This window comes from Lissotriton helveticus, chromosome 10, assembly GCF_964261635.1.
Source record: "Lissotriton helveticus chromosome 10, aLisHel1.1, whole genome shotgun sequence".
Taxonomy (NCBI): Eukaryota; Metazoa; Chordata; class Amphibia; order Caudata; family Salamandridae; genus Lissotriton; species Lissotriton helveticus.
Genome location: NC_136071.1, coordinates 10356861 through 10379517, shown reverse-complemented (window position 1 = coordinate 10379517; position 22657 = coordinate 10356861). Strand labels below are relative to the sequence as shown.

Genomic DNA, 22657 nt, shown 5'->3' with positions numbered 1-22657 from the left:
CACACCTAGAGCACGGCGGCAGCACTGCTATCACACACCTAGAGCACAGCGGCAGCACTGCTATCACACACCTAGAACGCAGCGACAACACTGCTATCACACACCTGTAGCACGACGGCAGCAATGCTACAGACTCCTAGAGCACGACCGCAGCACTGCTATCACACTCCTAGAGCACGTCGGCAGCACTGCTATCACACACCTAGAGCACGACCGCAGCACTGCTATCACACTCCTAGAGCACGTCGGCAGCACTGCTATCACACACCTAGAGTGTGTCGGCAGCACTGCTATCACACACCTAGAGTGTGTCGGCAGCACTGCTATCACACACCTGTAGCACGACGGCATCACTGCTATCACACTCCTAGAACACGACGGCAGCACTGCTATCACACACCTAGAGCATGGCGGCAGCACTGCTATCAGACACCTAGAGCACGATGGCAGCACTGCTATCACACTCCTAGAGCACGACGGCAGCACTGCTATCACACACCTAGAGCACGGTGGCAGCACTGCTATCACACTCCTAGAGCACGGCGGCAGCACTGCTATCAGACACCTAGAGCACGGAGGCAGCACTGCTATCACACTCCTAGAGCACGACGGCAGCACTGCTATCACACACCTAGAGCACGGTGGCAGCACTGCTATCACCCACCTAAAGCACGGTGGCAGCACTGCTATCACCCACCTAGAGCGCAGCGGCAGTACTGCTATCACACACCTGTAGCATGGTGGCAGCACTGCTATCACACATCTAGAGTGTTTCGGCAGCACTGCTATCACACACCTAGAGCATGGTGGCAGCACTGCTATCACACATCTAGAGTGTTTCGGCAGCACTGCTATCACACACCTATAGCACGGTGGCAGCACTGCTATCACACACCTAGAGCACGGCGGCAGCACTGCTATCACCCACCTAGAGTACAGCGGCAGCACTGCTATCACACACCTAGAGCACAGTGGCAGCACTGCTATCACACACCTATAGTGTGTCGGCAGCACTGCTATCACACACCTAGAGCACGGCGGCAGCACTGCTATCACACACCTAGAGCACGGCGGCAGCACTGCTATCACACTCCTAGAGTACAGCGGCAGCACTGCTATCACACACCTAGAGCACAGCGGCAGCACTGCTGTCACACACCTAGAGTGTGTCGGCAGCACTGCTATCACACTCCTAGAGTACAGCGGCAGCACTGCTGTCACACACCTAGAGCACAGTGGCAGCACTGCTATCACATTCCTACAGCACGACAGCAGCTCTGGTATCACACACCTACAGCACAGCGGCAGCACTGCTATCACACACCTATAGTGTGTCGGCAGCACTGCTATCACACACCTAGAGCACAGCAACAGCCGTGCTCCCTCACCGCTATGGTTTGGCTGTTGCACCATTACCACACATCTACAGCACTTAGCCAGAAATAATGGAGAGTTTGCACAGCACTAACACCTCCATCAGGACACTTACTGCGCTGCTGCAGCGACACCATCAATACAGCATCGCTACAGCACTAATCACTGCTGAGAAGCAGAAATATCACTGCAGCACTACACAACAATGTGCCAACTAGGCACTGCAGTACTACTGCACCAGAACACTGCAACACCGCATCAACTGTGCCAATTCTGCGCCACATAGCTGCAGCGGGACTACAGCAGTAAATATAAGGCACACGTATAGCGACAGCACTACGGAAGGGTGAGCCAGCAAGACTGCATGACCACCAGGACCCTGCAGTAGTAGCCCTCTGGCACTGGTGCAGTGCAACAAGAGGAGTTCTACAGCACTACCACTCACTCCTACTGCACCTATACTGCTCTAGACCATAACAAAGCAGCATTACTACTCTCTGGTACAGCACCTGCACAGCACTAGTGCACAGCAGCGTCTGCACTGCTGCAGACCACAACTGTAGGCCACAGCACCACTAAACATACACCCACTACAACATACACAGCACTGCTCAGCTACAGCACCAGAGCACTGCTCCATCACCACAATATACCCACAGCACCACTACATCACTGCCGCAGCTCTACTGCTGCACCCACACAGCACCACCAGAGCATTGCTACAGCAACCCAACCGGAGGAGTGAGCTTAGGTTAATTTAGTGACCCCAAAAGTTCACCCTGACAAGAATTTTGACTATTACTTGGGGGAGGGGCTTCCCCCCCCCCAACTAGTAACCCAGTTTCGGACATTAGTGTTCAGCTGTGGGATCCAGGCTTGAGTTTTGCAGTGCCACTCGGTGATGTAGGTTAAATCAAACAAGCATTGGCATAGCTAATAGGTCTCGCATTTGGGAACTTCAACAGAAATACTTTATCCAAGTAGAAAAACACAATGCGGCTGACCAAGGGCTCAGCACTTCACTTTCTTAAGTAAATAGATTCATAAAAGGTCGGTGCAAACACATCCAGAGTGCGCCGCACGTTAACTCCACTGGAAACCAGAATGAAAGATTCATAAAGGAGGGCTGGTGCACCAGGATGAAGTCAGAGGACTCCAAGTGTATTCCCAAAAATATTCTTTATGGAGTTTTCAGTTTAAAATTTGGACATCAGTCAACACGTTTCGTTCCAAATGGAACTTCGTCAGGGCAAAAAGCGTCTATGTCTTGGTCCGGATGAGGGGCTGCTGCTGTTAGCGCGAGTGTCAAGATTGACAAGGACTATTGGCTGCTATCTTGGCCTTCGGATTCCTTTACATTTTGAAGTGGTAGGTGCAGTTTAATACGAAGGACCTGATTTTTACCCTCCAGACGAACTGATTTACTTGGGAGTCTGTGGTTCGTTGAACGTGTTCATGATTTTTGTGAACCCAGGTTTTTAAGGAACAAGCTTCAATTTTGGAACTTTTCGACTGTTGGATACTGAGTGAGTGGACCAAGACATAGACGCTTTTTGTACCTGACAAAGTTCCATTTGGAACGAAACGCGTTGGCTGCTGTCCAAATTTTAAACTGAAAACTCGATAAAGAATATTTTTGGGAATACACTTGGAATCCTCTGACTTCATCCTGGTGCACCATCCCTCCATTATGAATTTTAGAAATACTTTATCTGCAGTCCAGGACACCTGCATTTTTGCTGCTTGTAGGGAAATTAAATGCTTTGTCCAACATCACACCCTATTGACATTTGAGAATGATACCTGGTTTCCGAGCTCGTACAGTTAGAAGTTTTGCCCTTGAAAGCACATTCACTTCCCATTAACACAAGTTGTGCGCTGCCTGTTTGGCAGGGTGAAAAATGGAAGTATGTTGTCTGAAGCTGCTGCCTAGTAATAGCTCCGGCAGTTGTAAGGTTACAAATTAAGCATTGGGAGTGCGACTGGAACCAGAAGTGTTGTCCTTTAAAGCACATGGCCTTCATATTTACACGAGTTCTGCGCTGCCTGTTAGGCAGGTTAAACAAGTGCGGTCGCGAAAGTGAAAGCGACCGTGCTGGGTTAATGAGTAACATGATCCAGGAATGCAGGAATGCCGCTGGCACCCGGCGCGATGCTGCTCGCTCAAGGCCCAAAGGCCATGGGAGTGAACGTTTAGAGAAAAGGCGGGACATGCACCCGCCTTTGGCCATTTGCATGCTTTCATTTTTGAAAGCCACACGCAAAGGCCAATAGAATGTGACAACCACACGCACGAGCTTTATGAAAGTCTGGAGTGTTTCCAAGAGGCCCTCTCCTGGACAGTGCATGCGCGCTGCACTAGGCTTGACCTAAAAAACGAGTTTTGTAATCTGACCTTAAAATTTACTTAGTTTTCAAACTAACTTTTGATCTTTAATTGGCCTTTTTGCATTTTTTCTAAATTTCACACCTAGCCTTCTGTTTTGCTGCTGTGGTTTGTTAAAGAAAGAAAAGGGATTTGAGCAGCATTGAGCGCCTCAGCATGAGACACCTGAGTAGGCCCTGCGAGGAGAGAGGGCTGGAGCTGGAAGGGGGTCCAAGAAGGGGGAGTCCCGGGCACCCCTCAGAGCATGGGAGGAAGTGTGGGTGCTACAGTCCACCACACAGGAGCAAGGGGAGGGGGAAGCAGAGGAGGAGGAAGACATGGAGGGTCAAGGGGAGGGGGAAGCAGAGGGGGAGGAAGAGGGCAATGACCCTGGGGTAGCCCACTGTCAGTGGAGGTGCCCACAGGACCCAGGTCACCTGCTTTGTCCAGAGCAGGGAGCAGTGTGCCCGCCCCCAGCTTGACCCAATCAGAGCTGGAGCACAGGAAAGCTGATAGAAACCGAAAAATACTACTGCCTCCCCTTGCCTGGAAGAGAAGAAAATTGCACTGTCCCTGGAGGAGGAGAAGCTAGCCCTGGCCTTGAAGGATGAAAGGCCCTGCTGGCCCATGAAGGTAGAACCGGACCTGAAGGCAAAGACGGCCTCGGAGTCCAGTGGTGACGGTGGCCGCGATGGTGAAGTACCCAGAAGAGGTGAAGGCCCAGGTACCCAAAGACCTGGCGTAGTATAGCTTTGTGGTGGGGATGACATTGATAAGTGGTTTGCAGCTTATGAGGGGGCCCTAACTATGCCTGTAGTCCTGGGGAAGGACTGGGGGGGCTAGTCTGGGGGAGCAGAGGCCAACTGCTGGGAGGGGTACCCTGCTGGCTCTAGAGGGGGCTGAGCAGATGAAGCATGCCCCCCACAAGTAAGCCTTTGCCACCAAGTCTGGTCTGAACCCGGTGAAGATTCACCTGAGGTTCAGGGGTCGCCAGAGCAATCACACCAGCCGTGGGGCAATTTTTTTTTCTTCAGTTTTATATAGTGTGAACTCGACCCGAAGGTATCAGAGCGCTTTACATAGCACCAGTTTCATTACAGATGGACACATTCATTTTTATTAGGCACGGGTAGATTCAGTGATTTGCCCAGAATCACAGGATGTTGAGCGTCGCTGCCAAGACTTCAACCCGGTTCCCGAGCTTCGAGGTCGACCGCTCTAACCCAAAGGCTACGTCCTCTCTCATGTGGATGCACCAGAGAAGGCACTGAAAGTGAATCATTATAATGGGCTTCATAATCTGATGATGAAAGAGCACATTCTGAGGAATTGTTTTAGCGAGTTGCACCTGTCCCTCATTGGCTCACAGCTAGCCAGAAACCGGTCCTCGGTAGCTTGTTTCCGGTCCAGGGAAGACATGGCTTTGGCAGTTCGGGCTGGACTGTTCCCATGAGGCACAGGGTCAGACTGATTTGCATATGGCCATGTCTGAACTGGGGTGGCAGAGTGGGCTAAAGAACGGCGATGGATCAAACCCAGATCTTTTGACTGGGTGTGAGTGTTTGATTGGTTCAGATGCTCCGTCCATCACCACCCCCTTTTGTACCGCTTTTGGCCGCCATAAGTTGGCAGGGTATGCTCAGACGTGAGTCCCTTGCTCACTTTGCCACTGGATTCAAGCAAGCCGGGCTGAAGACGGCTGAAATGCCAGAAACCGGTCCAGGGAAGCTTGTTTCCGGTCCAGGGAAGACATGGCTTGGCAGTTCGGGCTGGACTGTTCCCATGAGGCACAGGGTCAGACTGATTTGCATATAGCCATGTCTGAACTGGGGTGGCAGAGTGGGCTAAAGAACGGTGATGGATTAAACCCAGATCTGTGACTGGGGGTGAGTGTTTTGCCATTGTGCGACATTCCGTCCATCGCCTTGTGTGTTTTACAGCTCACTGTGCCCAGAGGGCTTCGGAGGGGGGGCTGGCCTGTGGATTAGCACCAGAGGGTGCCGGAAGGTACCTGGGAGTGACCCCAAGAAGGGCGGTTCGGGTTCTCCCCAACAGATGGAGAGGAAAGGCCAGGGTAGAACAGAGACGTTGCCCAAAGGGGCCCAAACGTTTGGTGTGAAGTGACTCCCAAACCCTTCTGAGCACAAGGTGGGGGGTTCCGAAGGGCAGAACCCCGGGGGTCTCTTTCTACAGCCAGGGTTAATGACTGTTACCAGTCAGGGCACAAGTGGGGGACTCTGCCTGTCCCAGGAAACCCCCCCCATCACTCTTGGCAATTAACTTCCACCAGTGAGAAAAGAGCTGGGAGGGGCATCCGGCCAGAGTGCCCCAAAACACACAGATCTGAGGGTACCGCTCCCAGGTGGAGCGTATGAGGGCTGGGTGGAGAGTACGGGGTAGGAGGCGGGGCATCCACAGCAGGAGGACCAGTGGGTCAGGGGTTACCCGCTCTGAGAGAAGAGCACCCCCTGGAGGTGCTGCCTGGCTGTCACAGAGACAGAGGACAGGAGGCCTGCACCAGGCAGACCCCTCCATGACACAGGCATGGTGCGCCCCCTGGTGGTGGGCTGTGGACTCCCCAAAAGTCCTGGACTTGCAGACCCTGTTCAGTCTGAGGGTACAGACCCTGAACGGAAAGGACAGCTGTCGGCGTGGTGTATTCGACCCGCGCTCCACTGCGCCAGCCTCAAATTACCCTTAGGTCCAAGTCCACCAGGACCATCGATTATCATTGGCACTTTGTGCTTCTTGGCGCTGTTCCTTCTTAAAACTTTAAAAATTCATATCGCCGGTTTCGTTTATTAGATTTTTTTGTCACTTTGGTGTTATTTTGTTTATTAGAATCTACTCTGTTTTTAAATTATTTTGGGATTATTATTGATTTCAATTTTGAGTTCAATACTGTTTTGGTGCATAAATACTTTACATATTACCTCCAAGTCTGGTCTGTGGTGCAGCTCCCAGGGGTTTCAGCTCAGGTTAATTTAGTGACTTTGAGGGTTCACTCTGTCAAGGATTGTGGTTAATGTTTAAGGCGAGTACTTACCCCTCCTCTAATATGCCAATTTCTTACAAGACAAACACAAGGAGATGATGGACGGAGCGCTGAAACTTATGAGACACTCACCCCCAGTCACAGGGATCTGGGTTTAATCCATCACCGTTCTTTAGCCCACTCTGCCACCCCAGTTCAGACATGGCTATATGCAAATCAGTCTGACCCTGTGCCTCATGGGAACAGTCCAGCCCGAACTGCCAAGCCATGCCTTCCCTGGACCGGAAACAAGCTTCCGAGGACCGGTTTCTGGCATTCCAGCCGTCTTCAGCCCGGCTTGCTTGAATCCAGTGGCAAAGTGAGCAAGGGACTCACGTCTGGGCATACCCTGCCACACTTACGGCGGCCAAAAGCAAACACAAGGAGATGATGGACGGAGTGCTGAAAACTTTTCAGACATTCACCCCCAGTCACAGATCCGGGTTGAATCCATCATCATTCTTTAGTCCACTCTGCCACCCCAGTTCAGACATAGCCATATGCAAATCTGTCTGACCCTGTGCCTCATGGGAACATAACACCAGCCCTTTCACAGCACAACGGAAAGATGCCTACTGCACCCCTGCCATGACTGAAGAATTGCAGGACCACCTGCAAATCATCACAACAGCAACAATAACAGCAGCAGCGCCCCAATACAGCACCACAGCTACAGCACTATTGTAGCACCACACGCATCGGCTGCAGGACCACCACTGCATTGCGACAGCATGACTACAGCACCACTCCAGGCAGAATAGGGGACTCCTACAGCATCCCTACATCACCACTCCAGCACTGTTGGTGCATCGGTACAGCACTGCACCAGCACCACTTCAGTACTACTAACTGAGTACAGGTGTACTACTCAAGCACGGTTACAGTCTCACAACAGCACGCCTACAAGAGGACAGCACAACTACAGCACCACATCACTGTGAGAAACGCACAACACCAGCACCACCAGGATAAAGCAACCGGCAACAGCACTGCTACAGAATACCGATACGACCACTCCAGCACAGCTGCAGCACTTGCAGCACGAGAACCTGTGCAGCACGTCCACAGCACGCATAAAGGCGTCACTTCAGCACTGCTTCCAGTACTGCTAAATGACTTCTACAGTACCATTGCAGTACTTGTAAAAGAATGCTGCAGTACCTCCACAGCACTGCTTGAGCATTGTGCAGAACTGCTACACCATCTTCAAAACACCGCGACAGCACTAATAATCATTTGCAATGGCATGGTGATAACATCGCCCTAGAAGCACTACAAAACGTCTACAGCTTCACTAGAACAGCACTACAGCACAGCATGGATACAGTAGCACAGCATTGCCACCACATCAACACTCCAGCATTTCTGCATTACCGTCTCCGCACAGCACCTGCACCACCACAGTACAGCACCAGCACTGGAACTGCATTACAACAGCACCACAACTGCCAGCACTCAAGCACGGCTACAAAACAGGGGCAGTCGCTCGAATGCAGCGCAAAAGGACTACCGCTTCCAGTACTGCACCGCGACAGCAAAGCTACAGAACAGCTATTTGGTATCCGCAGGGCAGCAGGGCTACAGCACTGTGACAGCGATGTTCAGATCAGTACGTTCGGTTCAGCACAGCACTTGTGCAGCGCCTTTAAAAGCAAGACCACTGGATCATGCCAGCACTGCTACAGCACTGAAAGGATTCACGGTTGTGAAACCAGGGAAATGTGATTCCAGTTCAACCACAGCACATGTACAGCATCAAAACAGCGCAGCACTGCTACCTCATGACCACTGCAGTAACTACAATTCCACTAGAGCAGCAATAAAGCACCTCTACAAACAACTACAGCCCCACAGCACTGCTGCAGCAGGACTACAGCACTTCTACAGCTCCAGAGCAGCAGCCGACTATGAATACCCATCAAATCCCACAGAGTTGCATCTGTCCTCTCTCCGTCTCTCATTAGCCTCAGCGAGCGGTGAAATACTAACCAGGAAATCTAACACTAACTGGGATCGATGAAGTAGCATCAGCAAACAGCTAAGTTAGAAAACAAAATGTCAAACATTGAAAGTTTTCCAGTAAAATACCCAGGCCACCGCCACAGTGACAGGACAAGGTGGAGCTTTGTGGCGTTTGTGGAAATTGGGTTGGGCATGACCGCTCATGTGAGCTGTGGGCCAGCGTTTCTGTCAAGATGGCGGCAAGAGACAAGACGGCGATGGGGCACTCCCAGGTTCCTCACTCTGCCAACCAATACAGATTCATGAAATGTTTGTTTCCAGGTCATGAATAGAATTGGGCAACCTAAGCCGACTTCAAGCTAATGATGCTGCCCCGCGACATCGCCTGGGCCGGCTCGTACCCTGGTTTGCTAGCTCACATCCACAACTCTGCCTAAGAGCACTTTTCTTATTTTCAAGCACTCTCTCCGGCCTCTCTCGTGATTCCTCCCTTGTTGAGAATTGATTATGCTGAAGCCTGAAGCTTCATTCTTGACCCGCTCCAGAGCAAAGTTGAAGGCCAAGCAGCCTCTAACGGGAAAGGTTGAGAGTGTAATCGGCCACTGGCCCGGATACGATATTACATTGGACCTTTAAACACAGCTCCATTCTTGTATCATGGGTACCGGACGATCATTACAAAAACTTTCCAGCGCTTACCAGCGGACTGCAGAAACTCACTCCATCTGGGTTGGAACAAGAATTTACAAGTAATGACATTCTTAAACAACTTTGATCCCAGAGTAACAGCATTATATACTGACCAAAAGTCCAGAAGCGTGTTAAATCGCCCAGATAGAGCCCTTGTTTCAGGGGATCGTTTATTGCTGAAACAACAGCTGAAATACAGCGACCACTTCAATAAACCGCCTGTAAAACCTACAGCAGCACTTTTCAAAGATTCAACTCAGATAATGAAAATAATTGGAGACTTCACCTTTGATCAGAACGACAACGTCCGTATTACCATATAAACGGAATCTCTGTGCATTAACATTCCACAGAGATTAGGGAGCTTCTCACAGAGATTAGGAAAAAGGCCCCCAGTGGAGCTATTGAAAATTTATAACGCTAAATGCCAGGCTACCGCACTATATGGTGCGGGAGTCTGGGGATACATTGACACTAGCTTCATTCAGAAGGCTGAAAATGTTTTTCTTAGATTTCTCCTAGCCACCCCGAAAGGAACCTCAATTTATGCCATGCACCTGGAATTAGGAATACCCTATATAGAGGACTTAATTAAAACCGAACCAGTGATGCTGTGGCGGCGCATCTGGACATCTGACAAAAATGCGCTGACCCAGTCCATCATTGCTGACTCGATGGCCCTCGGTAGATCTGCTAAAGTAAAATGGCTTTCCTATGTAAGAGATTTTTTCAAGGACCTAGGGTTAGAGAATTACTTCCTCGAACCAGAATCTATAATGGACATCTCAAAGAGAGATCTCAAACAATTAGCATTAAGACACTTGGGAGTCTTTAAGACTGGCATCTGAATCATCAAAAACTGCGGTAGTCCACGCAAATATGGTACAAATAGTCCATGGCATTCATCCGTATCTGACACTCCAAATTCCAACATATGAGAGAATGTTAATAACCAGATTCAGGCTAAACACTTTTTTTAGATTGATTACGTTCCCATTGAAAAACTGCTGGGAAGTTATTTTGCCACCTTGTCTGTGTGACGGTCTATCAATACAATCCAATCTACATGTGATTATGCTTTGTAAATACCATCATCCTCATAGAAAAACCTGGTTACTACCAATATTGAGAAGCTGGGGACTGAGACAATGCAGGCCCGCTTTTCTTAGACTACAAATGCTGGAAACTGAACGTGTCTGTTATTTTGTGAGTAACTTTTTAAAATGCATCATGAAGCACAGGAAAAATGTATAAATGCCCTCATTTACGATATTTTGAGCTGATTTCCGATGAAATTTATGATAACTAATTCTTTTTTATTTTTATCACTTTTTTGCACGATTTTAATGAAACTGTGTGTTTTTCCTGTTTTACTCATGTAAAAATGTAATGTGTGAACTGTCTCTTTTATGGTATTTTCCTCTGCGAATAAGCCGAATAAAGAAGTTTATTATTATTATTACTGACCAAAAGTCCAGAAGCGTGTTAAATCGCCCAGATAGAGCCCTTGTTTCAGGGGATCGTTTATTGCTGAAACAACAGCTGAAATACAGCGACCACTTCAATAAACCGCCTGTAAAACCTACAGCAGCACCTTTCAAAGATTCAACTCAGATAATGAAAATAATTGGAGACTTCACCTTTGATCAGAACGACAACGTCCATATTACCATATAAACGGAATCTCTGTGCATTAACATTCCACAGGCAAAAGCATTATTTGAATTTCTAAACACCTGAGGAACAGCAATGGGATCTACTTTCGTCTCTACCCTGGCGAATCTGTTTGTGGTAAATTTTGAAAGTCTCTCTTTCTTATTATGTTAATCGATATAGACCTAGTGAATCCTTACAGGCGTCATTTAATTATCTGGAAAGTTTACACAGATGATGTCTATCGCCTCGTTTGTTAGCAGACACTAGTTAAACGAGTTTCACATGCCACACCTGGTTGAATCATTGAAGTGCAGGAAACCACCGCCCCCAGGACATTCAGGCAAATATTTACCAATCTGAACAGTAATCCCACTGCACGCACACCGTACTTAGGTAAAACAGTTGTATAACTTGCCCGTAGTCATTTCTTGAGGCCTCAGAGAAATATCAGCTATAAAAAATGATGTATTTTATATGAATGCTGATTTCCCCTTCAAAAAAGAACTGAACAGAGTTATCCATGATGCCGTTTGCATAGTGCACGTGACATTGAAACATGACCGATGCACGGACTGCGATCCCCTCCAAACGAAGCAACAAAATCACAAAACTGTCAAATTCTAAATGCAGGGAAACCCCTTTTGCTTTTATAAGGGTCCTAAAACTTCAATGCCATTTCTTTGCTGCTTATGGTGAAGGAAGCACAAACTATGAATCCCCTTTGGGGCTTCCTTCCCTGACTCTGGAATTACAACCAGATCACCAGCACATTCGTAATATTTCACCCGACATCAAACCTCCGATACAAGGGAAAAGCATAAACCCTTAAATCATTAACAAACGACAAGCTGAAATACTACATATTGCATCAGATACTGTTCTGGTTTAATTTCTTTCGAGACGAAAAGCAAACAAACTGCAAACACATTAGTCCACACTGATTTAAACTACGCTGGAAAATCTCCCGCTGCCCCTTTGGTTAAGAATGACCGTCTCTTCAATTGCTCTCAGAATAGTTCTGAGTGGGGGGTACTCGGAAAACACAACACAGCATCATAGAAGCAAACGCTGACACAACTCGTGTTGTGAGAACAGATACATTTACTAGACTCTGCGAGACTTGCGTTGCACGAGGTGACTGGGAGGTCGGATTCTGCTACGCCGAAACCCTCTCTGAGTTCAACCTGTAACAGGATTTTTGTTACCAATGCTTTTACAATTGGAGGGCCCGATTCACAGAATGAACTTAAGACTCAATCCTAAACTTACTACTTTTGGTATTCACAGAAGTTAGGATTTTGTCTTAAGTTTGTCTTAAGACAAATTTAAGACAGACTGAAGAAAAACTTAAGACAGATTTAAGACAGACTTAAGTTAGGATTTTGTCTTAAATCTGTCTTAAGTCTGTCTTAAGTCTGTCTTAAGTTTGTCTTAAGTCTGTCTTAAGATAAAATCCTAACTTCTGTGAATACCAAAAGTAGTAAGTGCATTCCGTGAATACCAAAATAGTAGTAAGTTTAGGATTGAGTCTTAAGTTCATTCTGTGAATCGGGCCCGTAGAGTATCTTGTGATTTTGTTCACTTTATGTTTTTTTCAGGTGAAACTTTCAGCATACATAAACATACATGTTCTGCCACTGTTTTTGAAACTGTTTTTGATTCTGCCAGCAGTCCATCCTCTCTGTCAATCAACTTCTGCACCATGACCTCAGTCTTTCATCCCTTTCCATTCATCATTTGGAAAAAAAGACTTTCCAGATTGCACTGCTTGTGGCTCTGTAGGCTTCGGATCTTTGGGGCAGTGAACCTTGCAGACTCTCACCGGTTTACCAAAGGACTCAGGTCAATGCATTAAGTCAACCAGGACACTCATACATCCCCAGCAGACCCACATACATGAGTTTTATTATATTTATTAGTAACAAAACTGCACATTTATGGGAAATGAGCTACCTCTAAGGATAATACTAATGTATAGAGTAGCTGGTACTGTTGTTAGGGAACAGGAGAAACCATCGACACATGGCTACTGGGCCAGTGCACCACATTGACGTGGGAAACATCCTTTACAACGCAACTTTTACAGTGCACTACCATTATGACGCAACTTTTCCAACGCAAGTCATTACAACGAATTGCGCTGGGGGGCGCTCTAGGATAGGGAATAGTTTAATTACTATCCAACACCTTCCCTACTATCCACAGGGACTGGAGTTGGAATAGTAAATTAAACTATTCACTATCCAGCGCCCCCCAACGCAAGTCGTTGTAACGACTTGCGTTGTAAAACCTGCGTTGCAATGGCATGCGTTGTAAAAGCATGCGTTGTAACGTCATACATCCCATTGACGTCACTCAAACAGCACTACAGCACAGCTCGTACTCCTTCTGCAAAGCTGCAGCACCACAGGAGACCCCCAGCACTGGTAGGGTACCATGCCTCAAGAGAAGCGCTACTGTACCCCTACTTCACTAGTGAACCACACATCCCTATGTCACAGGTACAGCTACTGCACAACACTGGCACAGCACTGTTTCACCAGTGATACCAACAGCAACCCTTTGCATACAGTGTAGTCACTGCAACGTCCACAACCCATGGGGGGGGCCTGGCCACCACCACTGCGTGGCGTGGCGCCTCCTGTATCACAGTGCGGTCACTGCACTTTCCCCAGCTCCAGGGTCCACTGCCCCCCCTCCTCCCCTGCATCAGCAGGGGGTCCTTACCTCACAGGAGTCCAGCCTCTGTATCTGGTGCACGTCGGCCTCATCCGCGCTGCCCTCTTCGAGGTCACTGTCCAGCTCAGAGTCCCGCATGGAGCGCCTCTTGCGGGTGAGGATGGGTAGTGCGGTGGTGCCCGCCGCCTGCTCGGAGCAGTCCTCGGAGTCCTTGGCGTCCAGCGCCTGCTCCCCACTGATAAAGCAAATCTCCTCGCTGTAGGAGGGTGAACTGATGCTGTCGATGCCGCTGTCCCGGTTGGCCACCTTCCCGCCGCCATCGTGGGCCGGGAGGGCGGCCGAGGCCCTCAAGCAGTGCCGGCGCTCCAGGCTGTCCGTGGTGTACCCTCCCCGCTCCGGGGGGTCCTGGAGCTCCGCCATGTCCAGCAGCTTGTGCAGATGTTCCCCCAGGCTGCAGCTGGACTCCAGGGAGCCCCGCCGCTCCGGAGGGCCACTGGCCTGCGACGCGTCGCTGTTGGATCCAGTCTCCAGAGTCGAGTCGGTGCCGGGGCTGGGGCACAGGGCGCTCCGGTCCACCCCCAGGATTATGGGCTCCCTGCGAAAAAAAGAAGAAACCAATCAGTGTGTTAGGTCGCAGATCCCCTGGGGATTGTGTGATCTGGTACCCAGGAGGGGGAACAAAGAGGTCTACGTGCCTGACCAAACCAACCTAGCAAGACCACATAGCAACGGACCAGAAGTGGAAGTACAACCTAAGAGTGGACATGAATACGAGCCTTGGCCGAAGCCTTCCTGGCCTCCAGCGTCTGATGACCTGGCTCCAAAGAAGGTCCCACAGGGATGAGGGCCACCAAGGCGCGGAGACAGATGTGAGGTTCAACTGGAGGTCTGTGCATCACCTTATGCTCATTCATGAGGGACACTCATTCCGGGGAGATGATGCACCAAGCAACCACCTGTGGGAGCTCCACTGAGGACAAACACTTGCAGCAAGTCTAAACAAGGTCAAAGGTAACTTCAACATCATCTTGGGCTGTGAACCATGTTCTACATGTGAGATACACTAATGTGATAAATCAAGTGAGATACCAAACCCCTGCAAAAGAGGACACAAGCCAAGCTCTGCGACGCCCATGGAGTAAAGTCAATAAGGTAACAAACCACCTTCAAGCAAGACCTCAGACGTATATCAGCTGCCCCTCGTCTGATACACGAGACGCGGAGCAAAGCCAACAACACATCAAACCACCTTCAAGCAAGACCTCAGGCGTATATCAGCTGCCCCTCGTCTGATACACGAGACGAGGAGCGAAGCCAACAAACCATCAAACCACCTTCAAGCAAGACCTCAGGCGTATATCAGCTGCCCCTCGTCTGATACACGAGACGAGGAGCGAAGCCAACAAACCATCAAACCACCTTCAAGCAAGACCTCAGGCGTATATCAGCTGCCCCTCGTCTGATACACGAGACGAGGAGCGAAGCCAACAAACCATCAAACCACCTTTAAACAAGACCTCAGGCTTATATCACCTGCCCCTCGTCTGATACACGAGACAAGGAGCGAAGCCAACAAACCATCAAACCACCTTCAAACAAGACCTCAGGCGTATATCACCTGCCCCTCGTCTGATAGACGAGACGAGGAGCAAAGCCAACAAACCATCAAACCACCTTCAAAGAGGGCCTTGGAGCTCCGTCACCGGGTGTTTACCGGTTGTACAACCAGTAATCAGCCCATCAAGACCACACTCCAGCTTCTAACAGCCCCCAGATCAGTTTTACTTTCTCTCCATCCGATGTACAGTCCATCAGATCAGCCCAACGGGGCATCAAAGACCTTCGAAGGAGGCCTGGATCTGGGACCGAGGACCTCAAATGGAAATTAACTGCTTTGTGTGATGAGCTGTAGACATCACAGCCTTACCCAAGAGCCTCAGATCCATTCCTCTGGATCCCTGGCTGGGATCTGATCCTCAAAATCTCCCAGAGTGGGACCCATCCTGCCAAATCTTTCCCAGTCAGATCTATTGCAGAGTACCCCACTCGACAGAATCTGTACGCCAGGATTATCTGGATGGAAGCAATTGCTGTTGAACTCTCTGCGTGTTCTTCTTTTGGGATCTTCCTGAATGGGATTTATTTTGCTGGATCCCCCATGCTGGGATCTATTTCTCAGGACCACCGCGGGCAGGACCAGTTTCTCAGGCTCGCCTCCGGGACCCCCAGAGTCAGAGGGCCCGATTCACAGAACTACCTTAAGACAAAATCCTAAATTTACTACCATTTTGTTATTCACAGAAGGCACTTACTCATTTCGGTATTCACAGAAGTTAGGAGTCCTAACTTTACGACTCCTAAACCGAGAAAAATCCTAACTTTAAGACTTTCTGTATTCACAGAAGGCATTTAGGAGTCCTAAAGTTAGGACTCCTAACTTCTGTGAATACCGAAATGAGTAAGTGCCTTCTGTGAATACCGAAATGAGTAAGTGCCTTCTGTGAATACTGAAATGAGTAAGTGCCTTCTGTGAATACCGAAATGAGTAAGTGCCTTCTGTAAATACAGAAATGAGTAAGTGCCTTCTGTGAATACCAAAATGAGTAAGTGCCTTCTGTGAATACCGAAATGAGTAAGTGCCTTCTGTGAATACTGAAATGAGTAAGTGCCTTCTGTGAATACCAAAATGAGTAAGTGCCTTCTGTGAATACCGAAATGAGTAAGTGCCTTCTGTGAATACCGAAATGAGTAAGTGCCTTCTGTGAATACCGAAATGAGTAAGTGCCTTCTGTGAATACTGAATACCGAAATGAGTAAGTGCCTTCTGTGAATACCGAAATGAGTAAGTGCCTTCTGTGAATACCGAAATGAGTAAGTGCCTTCTGTGAATACCGAAATGAGTAAGTGCCTTCTGTGAATACCGAAATGAGTAAGTGCCTTCTGTGAATACCGAAATGAGTAAGTGCCTTCTGTGAATACCGAAATGAGTAAGTGCCTTCTGTGAATACCGAAATGAGTAAGTGCCTTCTGTGAATACCGAAATGAGTAAGTGCCTTCTGTGAATACCGAAATGAGTAAGTGCCTTCTGTGAATACCGAAATGAGTAAGTGCCTTCTGTGAATACTGAAATGAGTAAGTGCCTTCTGTGAATACCAAAATGAGTAAGTGCCTTCTGTGAATACCGAAATGAGTAAGTGCCTTCTGTGAATACCGAAATGAGTAAGTGCCTTCTGTGAATACCGAAATGAGTAAGTGCCTTCTGTGAATACTGAAATGAGTAAGTGCCTTCTGTGAATACCAAAATGAGTAAGTGCCTTCTGTGAATGCCGAAATGGTAGTAAGTTTAGAATTTTGTCTTAAGTTAGTTCTTTGAATCGGGCCCGGAGTTTCTTCAGCAAACACTGGACGCGATCTATTCCTCCTGATGTTCACAATCCAGATCTATTCTCATTGGGATCCACTGCTCAGGATTTGCCTGGGCTTGAAGTTACACGGAGAATCTCCCTGGACAGCATCCACCTTTCTGGATCTTCTCAGGTAGGATTCATAGCTTGGAATCCTCTTGGTTACCATCTGTCCCTTCGGGTTCTCCCTGGGTGTGATCTATTGCTACGGATCTCCCTGGGTGTGATCTATTGCTACGGATCTCCCTGGGTGTGATCTATTGCTATGGTTCTTCCTGGGTGTGATCTATTGCTATGGATCTCCCTGGGTGTGATCTATTGCTACAGATCTCCCTGGGTGTGATCTATTGCTACAGATCTCCCTGGGTGTGATCTATTGCTACGGATCTCCCTGGGTGTGATCTATTGCTACGGATCTCCCTGGGTGTGATCTATTGCTACGGATCTCCCTGGGTGTGATCTATTGCTATGGATCTCCCTGGGTGTGATCTATTGCTACGGTTCTCCCTGGGTGTGATCTATTACTATGGATCTCCCTGGGTGTGATCTATTGCTACGGTTCTCCCTGGGTGTGATCTATTGCTATGGATCTCCCTGGGTGTGATCTATTGCTACAGATCTCCCTGGGTGTGATCTATTGCTATGGTTCTCCCTGGGTGTGATCTATTGCTACGGATCTCCCTGGGTGTGATCTATTGCTACAGATCTCCCTGGGTGTGATCTATTGCTATGGATCTCCCTGGGTGTGGTCTATTGCTATGGATCTCCCTGGGTGTGATCTATTGCTACGGTTCTCCCTGGGTGTGATCTATTGCTATGGATCTCCCTGGGTGTGATCTATTGCTACAGATCTCCCTGGGTGTGATCTATTGCTATGGTTCTCCCTGGGTGTGATCTATTGCTACAGATCTCCCTGGGTGTGATCTATTGCTATGGATCTCCCTGGGTGTGATCTATTGCTATGGTTCTCCCTGGGTGTGATCTATTGCTATGGATCTCCCTGGGTGTGATCTATTGCTATGGATCTCCCTGGGTGTGATCTATTGCTACAGATCTCCCTGGGTGTGATCTATTGCTATGGTTCTCCCTGGGTGTGATCTATTGATATGGATCTCCCTGGGTGTGGTCTATTGCTATGGATCTCCCTGGGTGTGATCTATTGCTACGGTTCTCCCTGGGTGTGATCTATTGCTACAGATCTCCCTGGGTGTGATCTATTGCTATGGATCTCCCTGGGTGTGATCTATTGCTACAGATCTCCCTGGGTGTGATCTATTGCTATGGTTCTCCCTGGGTGTGATCTATTGCTACGGATCTCCCTGGGTGTGATCTATTGCTACAGATCTCCCTGGGTGTGGTCTATTGCTAAGGATCTCCCTGGGTGTGGTCTATTGCTATGGTTCTCCCTGGGTGTGATCTATTGCTACAGATCTCCCTGGGTGTGATCTATTGCTACAGATCTCCCTGGGTGTGGTCTATTGCTACGGTTCTCCCTGGGTGTGATCTATTGCTATGGTTCTCTCTGGGTGTGGTATATTGCTACGGATCTCCCTGGGTGTGATCTATTGCTATGGTTCTCCCTGGGTGTGATCTATTGCTATGGATCTCCCTGGGTGTGATCTATTGCTACGGATCTCCCTGGGTGTGATCTATTGCTACGGATCTCCCTGGGTGTGGTCTATTGCTACGGATCTCCCTCGGTGTGATATATTGCTATGGTTCTCCCTGGGTGTGATCTATTGCTATGGTTCTCCCTGGCTGTGATCTATTGCTACAGATCTCCCTGGGTGTGGTCTATTGCTAAGGATCTCCCTGGGTGTGGTCTATTGCTACGGTTCTCCCTGGGTGTGATCTATTGCTATGATTCTCCCTGGGTGTGATCTATTGCTACAGATCTCCCTGGGTGTGATCTATTGCTATGGTTCTCCCTGGGTGTGATCTATTGCTACGGATCTCCCTGGGTGTGATCTATTGCTACAGATCTCCCTGGGTGTGATCTATTGCTACAGATCTCCCTGGGTGTGATCTATTGCTATGGTTCTCCCTGGGTGTGATCTATTGCTATGGATCTCCCTGGGTGTGATCTATTGCTACAGATCTCCCTGGGTGTGATCTATTGCTACAGATCTCCCTGGGTGTGATCTATTGCTATGGATCTCCCTGGGTGTGATCTATTGCTACAGATCTCCCTAGGTGTGATCTATTGCTATGGTTCTCCCTGGGTGTGATCTATTGCTATGGATCTCCCTGGGTGTGATATATTGCTATGGATCTCCCTGGGTGTGATCTATTACTATGGATCTCCCTAGGTGTGATCTATTTCTATGGTTCTCCCTGGGTGTGATCTTTTGCTATGGATCTCCCTGGGTGTGATCTATTGCTACGGTTCTCCCTGGGTGTGATCTTTTGCTATGGATCTCCCTGGGTGTGATCTATTGCTACGGTTCTCCCTGGGTGTGATCTATTGCTATGGTTCTCCCTAGGTGTGATCTATTGCTATGGTTCTCCCTGGGTGTGATCTATTGCTATGGATCTCCCTCGGTGTGATCTATTGCTACGGATCTCCCTCGGTGTGATCTATTGCTATGGTTCTCCCTGGGTGTGATCTATTGCTATGGTTCTCCCTGGGTGTGATCTATTGCTACGGTTCTCCCTGGGTGTGATCTATTGCTAAGGATCTCCCTGGGTGTGATCTATTGCTAAGGATCTCCCTGGGTGTGATATATTGCTACGGATCTCCCTGGGTGTGATCTATTGCTACGGATCTCCCTGGGTGGGATCCAGTCCTTAGGATATGGGATTCAGGATCTGACCCTCTGGATCTTTCTAGTTGAGACGCATCTCCAGGGTGGCACGGATTGCACTGGATCTCCTGGGGTGCAATCTATCCATCAGAATCTCAGACCAGGACACCCTCTGATGCCTCAACAATACTCCATTAGGACGCTCTCTGATGCCTCAACAATACTCCATTAGGACGCTCTCTGATGCCTCAACAATACTCGACCGGGACACCCTCTGATGCCTCAACAATACTCCACTAGGACACCCTCTGATGCCTCAACAATACTCCATTAGGACGCTCTCTGATGCCTCAACAATACTCGACCGGGACACCCTCTGATGCCTCAACAATACTCCATTAGGACGCTCTGTGATGCCTCAACAATACTCGACCAGGACACCCTCTGATTCCTCAACAATACTCTACCAGGACACCCTCTGATACCCGAACAATACTCCACCAGCACACCCTCTGATTCCTCAACAATACTCGACCGGGACACCCTCTGATGCCTCAACAATACTCCACTAGGACACCCTCTGATGCCTCAACAATACTTCACTAGGACGCTCTCTGATGCCTCAACAATACTCCACTAGGACGCCCTCTGATGCCTCAACAATACTCGACCAGGACACCCTCTGATTCCTCAACAATACTCGACAAGAACACCCTCTGATTCCTCAACAATACTCCACTAGGACACCCTCTGATACCTCAACAATACTCCACTAGGACGCCCTCTGATGCCTCAACAATACTCCACTAGGACACCCTCTGATGCCTCAACAATACTCCACTAGGATGCCCTCTGATGCCTCAACAATACTCCACTAGGACACCCTCTGATGCCTCAACAATACTCCACTAGGACACCCTCTGATGCCTCAACAATACTCCACTAGGACACCCTCTGATACCTCAACAATACATCACTAGGACGCCCTCTGATGTCTGAACAATACTCCACTAGGATGCCCTCTGATGCCTCAACAATACTCCACTAGGACACCCTCTGATGCCTCAACAATACTCCACTAGGACACCCTCTGATGCCGCAACAATACTCCACTAGGACACCCTCTGATACCTCAACAATACATCACTAGGACGCCCTCTGATGTCTGAACAATACTCCACTAGGATGCCCTCTGATGCCTCAACAATACTCCACTAGGATGCCCTCTGATGCCTCAACAATACTCCACTAGGACACCCTCTGATGCCTCAACAATACTCCACTAGGACACCCTCTGATGCCGCAACAATACTCCACTAGGACACCCTCTGATACCTCAACAATACATCACTAGGACGCCCTCTGATGTCTGAACAATACTCCACTAGGATGCCCTCTGATGCCTCAACAATACTCCACTAGGACACCCTCTGATGCCTCAACAATACTCCACTAGGACACCCTCTGATACCTCAACAATATTTCACCGGGACACCCACTGATGCCGCAACAATACTCCACTAGGACACCCTCTGATACCTCAACAATACATCACTAGGACACCCTCTGATGCCTCAACAATACTCGACCAGTTCACCCTCTGATGCCTCAACAATACCCGACCAGGACACCCGCTGATGCCTCAACAATACTCCACCAGGACACCCTCTGATACCCCAATAATACTCCACCAGGACACCCTCTGATGCCTCAAAAATAATCCACCAGGACACCCTCTGATGCCTCAACAATACGAAACAAAGACACCCTCTGATTCCTCAACAATATTCGACCAGGACACCCTCTGATGCCTCAACAATACTCCACTAGGACGCCCTCTGATGCCTCAACAATACTCCACTAGGACAGCCGCTGATGCCTCAACAATACTCGACCAGGACACCCTCTGATGCCTCAACAATACTTCACTAGGACACCCTCTGATGCCTCAACAATACTCCACTAGGACACCCTCTGATGCCTCAACAATACTCCACTAGGACAGCCGCTGATGCCTCAACAATACTCCACTAGGATGCCCTCTGATGCCGCAACAATACATCACTAGGACGCCCTCTGATGCCTCAACAATACTCCACTAGGACACCCTCCGATACCTCAACAATACATCACTAGGACGCCCTCTGATGCCTCAACAATACTCCACTAGGACACCCTCCGATACCTCAACAATACATCACTAGGACGCCCTCTGATGTCTGAACAATACTCCACTAGGATGCCCTCTGATGCCGCAACAATACTCCACTAGGACACCCTCTGATACCTCAACAATACATCACTAGGACGCCCTCTGATGCCTCAACAATACTCCACTAGGACACCCTCCGATACCTCAACAATAAATCACTAGGACGCCCTCTGATGTCTGAACAATACTCCACTAGGATGCCCTCTGATGCCTCAACAATACTCCACTAGGACACCCTCTGATGCCTCAACAATACTCCACTAGGACACCCTCTGATGCCGCAACAATACTCCACTAGGACACCCTCTGATACCTCAACAATACATCACTAGAACGCCCTCTGATGTCTGAACAATACTCCACTAGGATGCCCTCTGATGCCTCAACAATACTCCACTAGGACACCCTCTGATGCCTCAACAATACTCCACTAGGACACCCTCTGATACCTCAACAATACTTCACCAGGACACCCACTGATGCCGCAACAATACTCCACTAGGACACCCTCTGATACCTCAACAATACATCACTAGG

The 22657-nt window shown here is 48.8% G+C and overlaps 1 protein-coding gene across 3 annotated transcripts in view; it reads right to left on the bottom strand.

Annotated features, from left to right (window-relative positions):
- The window catches only part of FGD1 (FYVE, RhoGEF and PH domain containing 1), a 243330-nt gene that overhangs the window by 39844 nt on the left and 180829 nt on the right, over nucleotides 1–22657 (bottom strand). For all 3 annotated transcript variants that reach the window (XM_078664553.1, XM_078664554.1, XM_078664555.1), the window contains exon 4: nucleotides 13809–14355. In XM_078664553.1, the coding sequence (XP_078520679.1) occupies nucleotides 13809–14355 (547 nt within the window). The remainder of the gene's footprint in view (nucleotides 1–13808; nucleotides 14356–22657) is intronic.